The sequence below is a fragment of the Phyllostomus hastatus genome, unplaced genomic scaffold (genome assembly GCF_019186645.2).
Source record: "Phyllostomus hastatus isolate PE091 unplaced genomic scaffold, TTU_PhHast_1.1 phas_contig_1106, whole genome shotgun sequence".
In the NCBI taxonomy this organism is placed as follows: Eukaryota; Metazoa; Chordata; class Mammalia; order Chiroptera; family Phyllostomidae; genus Phyllostomus; species Phyllostomus hastatus.
In genome coordinates this window covers 47,798-52,455 of record NW_025333522.1, presented here as the reverse complement: position 1 = coordinate 52,455, position 4,658 = coordinate 47,798, and the positions used below count along the sequence as shown (strand labels likewise).

At 36.9% G+C, this 4,658-nt stretch overlaps 1 protein-coding gene across 1 annotated transcript; it reads left to right on the top strand.

Annotated features, from left to right (window-relative positions):
- The first annotated feature begins 1,015 nt into the window (after positions 1-1,015).
- On the top strand, positions 1,016-1,974 carry LOC123816938 (olfactory receptor 10A2-like). Its single transcript, XM_045836195.1, is given in 2 exon segments — positions 1,016-1,370; positions 1,373-1,974. Coding segments are annotated over 2 exon segments (951 nt in total). The 5' UTR covers positions 1,016-1,021.
- Positions 1,975-4,658: the final 2,684 nt, after the last annotated feature.

Genomic DNA, 4,658 nt, shown 5'->3' with positions numbered 1-4,658 from the left:
TTTAGATTTCACATATAATTGAGATTATACAGTATTTGTCTTTCTCTGTCTGACTTATTTCCCTTAGCATAATGTTTCAAATGGCAGGATTTCCTTGCTTTTGTGGCTGAATAGTATTTCATTATCTATATGACAACTTCTTTATCCATTCATCTGTCAATGAATACTTAGGTTGTGTCCACCTCCTGAGCATATCCATGTTAATACCATTGGTTCTCTTGGTTCTTTTTTTCTCTGTCTTCACTGTGATTTAACAGAAATCTCAATTCTAATTCTCTTAAGCATTAATGAGTTAGTCTTCAGATCAAGGCAGACCAGTTTGATGAGTGATGACTCAGTAGAAATCAGAGGACTTTGGAATCCAACAGACGTGGTTTGAATTTCAGATCTTCTACTTTAATTGCTATTTCTAAATTTCTCTGGGATCAGTCTCCTCACCTATTAAAAGCACATATAGGAGGACAAGTCACCTGCATATGTTAACTGTCCTCAATACATGCTAGCCCCTCCTCACCTCTCAAATTCTAGCCAGGCAAGAAAAATTCATGAAGAGCAGAAAAATTATTTGATGCATTTTTCTGAATTATAATTATAAATATATTTATAAAAGTTTGATAAATTCACATGAATGCATTTAATGAAATCATGGATATTGGTTTTTATTCTCCAAAGTTTAGATGTTTTCAGGAATATCACTATCTCCTAAAATAGGCCCTTCGGTGTCCCCTTCAGAGACTCATGCTTCTGATTTGGCATGACCTTTCTGTATATGTCAACATGCAAATAGGGAAAATACTTGTTCACCTCGAAAGTGAACCAAGGCCCATCTCAGAGTTTAAGCTTTAGCCATTTTTCCTTATGTCTTTATTCTTATACAATGAAAGGCCCTTCCTCTTCTGAGAACCTGAAATTGCCTCTTTCCCTGATACTATGGAGGAATCTGAATGACAAATCTGGAACGTGACTTTCCTAATCAAGAATCTCTTTCCATGACCCCAGCTGAAGGCTCATTCTTATCATTATGGTTGGAGGAAACTGGACAGGAGTAACTGAGTTTATTCTCATGGGTTTCTCTTTCCTACCTACTGAAATACAGTTGTTACTCTTCTTGACATTTCTAATCATCTACCTGGCCACTCTGATAGGAAACAGCCTCATCATTCTGGTTACCTTGGCTGACCCCATGCTGCACAGTCCCATGTACTTCTTCCTCAGGAACTTGTCCTTCTTGGAGATTGGTTTCAACCTAGTCATTGTGCCCAAAATGCTGGGAATGCTGCTTGCCTGGGACACAACCATTTCCTTCTCTGGGTGTGCCACACAGATGTATTTCTTGTTCTTCTTTGGGGTTGCTGAGTGCTTCCTCCTGGCCACATGGCATATGACCGCTTTGTAGCCATCTGCACTCCCTTGCACTACCCAGTCATCATGAACCAAAGGACACGTGCCAAACTGGCTGTTGCCTCCTGGTTTCCTGGCTTTCCCATAGCTACTGTGCAGACCACGTGGCTCTTCAGCTTTCCATTCTGTGACACCAACAAGGTGAACCACTTCTTTTGTGACAGCCCACCTGTGCTGAGGCTGGTCTGTGGGGACACAACACTATTTGAGATCTATGCAATCGTTGGGACCATTCTGATCATCATGATACCCTGCTTACTGATTCTGTGTTCATATTTTCACATTGCTGCTGCCATCCTCAAGGTTCCATCAGCTAAAGGAAAGCATAAAGCCTTTTCTACCTGTTCCTCTCACCTCCTTGTTGTCTCCCTTTTCTATGTATCTTTAAGCCTCACCTACTTCCGGCCTAAGTCCAATAATTCTCCTGAGAGCAAAACACTGCTATCATTGCCCTACACTATTGTGACTCCCATGTTGAACCCCATCATCTACAGCCTGAGAAATAATGAGGTGAAGAATGCCCTCAGCAGGACCTTGCACAAGGCCCTAGGTCTTAGAAGCCATATCTCATAGACATTCAAAGATAAGACCAAAGTTTACTGAATGGGGAACAATCCATTTTATATTTGGGATTCCTCTCTACCTCTCCTCATATCTTCATTGGGATGAAATCCAGCTATTGAAATGACTGTTAGAGAGCTCAGTAGACAGAAAACAGCACAGAGGTACATTAGACCTATTACTACCACCTGGAAAATGCCTTTGCCTGCCCATTGTAGATTTACATTGTTTTTCTCATTGGTACTTCAATACTTCTGTGACCAAGTAATACCAGATATTCACATTCCTGTGTCTATATTGTGAACAGTATGAAACTGCTTGTAATATTAAACTTAGAGACACACATAGTTGAAGAGGGCAAAACCAATAAAAAATAATGTTGTCCTTATCTGTTCCTTTGGGAAAATATGACTCTATTTACCAGATAGAAAACCTCATGATTTGTCCCAATGCCTAATTTTCCTCACTGTCTTATTTCAGTTCTCATGCCTTTTAGGTAATGTTTGAATGTAACTGGTATGTGGTGTGGGTATAGGAAAGTGGAACAATAATCATCATACACACATCTTTGTAACCCAAATAATCATTTTCTTCCTCACTCTAGTTTTCTTAGGAAGAATGACTTAAGCTTCTATATTTACATTTGTATGATTTGTTGAAGAGACATCATAAATTTTAATCATGATGCTGCTTTCATAAAGCTTAAAATGGATATACACTGATTCAAACATAGCTCTTAATGACAAAAATATTTCTCATTCTTTTTATAACTTCTTAATACTCTGCTTTGTAGATATACCATAGTTATTTGAGTCTTTTATGATTATAAACCATGCTGTAAAGAATAACTTTATGAAATATGTCTTTTTATATTTTTGCCAGTACATCTGACAGATGGATATTTAGAAATTAGATTTATTGTGTAAAAAGTAAATACATATGTAATGTTGCTATATATGGGCAAATTCCCTCTCAAAGTGATTTTACCATTTTACAATCCCACCAGCTTATTTTCTAACAGCCCTGTCAATAACTGTCATGATATTATAGTTTTTATCTTCAGGTAACCATTATTTTACTTAATAATGGCCCAAAGCACAAGAGTAGTGATACTGGAAATTTAGGTGTGCCAAATAGAAGCCATAAAGTGTATGTTTGTGTATATATGCATACATTAGTATATGTACTGTTTGTTACTATCCATAGTTTCCAGCATCCACTGTAGGTGTTGGTATGTGCCCCCTATGGATAAGAGGGGACTACTATAATTTAAACAGAGAAATATTCAAATTCATATCCTAAGGATATTTATTAATTATCAGAAACAAAGTCAAACATGACTGTGAAATCAATATTTTCATATTTAATTCATCATTTTCAAGCTATCTTTATTCTTCATAATAGTATCTGAATAACACATCATTATATAGAGCAGTGATCATTCTTTTTCTTCATCTCCCACTTTTACAGGGGATCCCTTTGGGATTGCTGGGATATACATGCAGGCACCATGCTAGATACTAAGCAATCAATAATGAATAAGTCAGATATGGTCACTGCTTTCAGTAAGAAATGTGCAATCAAACATCCATTTCAGAAGAGCTGTAAGAAATGTTCAGGTATGCATCAGAGGTTTTGTGTGAAGTCCTAGTCAGCTGGGAGAAGTTTTATGTCAAACATGGACTTTGTTTTACTCTCTCAACTTCAATTCCTACTCCAGAAGGGTTAGGATTTCAAAACTGTTAGTCAGACTTTCTTCTCCTTGTCTTAATCAGGAGTAAATAGCTTCCACAACCAACAACACTCCCAACTAAGTGCTTACAGTTTTCATTAATATTCTCCACTTGGCTTAGATAATGATTAATGGGTTCTCCCTCCCATGCCTGAAGACTTCTTTTGAGTCCAGGTCAGAAACACCCCTAAGGACCAGCTCAATGAAAGGAGATATAAAGAATACTGACATGAAGGAAATGAAATCACTAACACAGATCTCTTCACTGCCATGTTCATCGAATCATTATTCATGATAGCCAAGACATGGAAACAACCTAAGGCTCTATTTGCAGGTGAATGGATAAAGAAACTGAGAAACACGTGTATACACACAAACCCACAGAGGAATATTTATCAGCCATTAAAAAAAGAAATCCTTCCATTTGTTACAGTATGGTCCTTGAAAGAAGACAAAGACAAATACTGCATGATCTCACTTATATGTGGAATCTGAAAAAAAAAGCACAAAATTTTAGAAACAGAGTAGAGTGATGGTTGCCAGTATCTGGGAAGATGTTGGCTAAAATGTACAAACTCAGTTATAAGATGAGTAAGTTCTGGGATCTAATGTATAGCATGGTGACTATGGGTAACAAAGTCTATCTCTTAATTGTTTCCAAGTCTAAAAAGGTAATTATGTGAGATGATGAAGGTGTTAACTAACCCTATTGTGGCAAACATTTTGTACATATATAAGTATCAAATCATTACTTTATACACTTTAAATGTACACAATATTATGTTAACTATATCTTAATAAAACTGGAAAAATAAAAAATAAGTTAAAAAAAAAGAATACTGGCATGCTCCTCTAATCTTTTTCAGGTGGAAACCTTGGAGGAGGAACTACTGAGTTTTATCCCTTTGCTCTCTAGTCTTGAAAGGGCAGGAAAAGTTGGAGCTGCAGTAGACCTTCCTTCAAT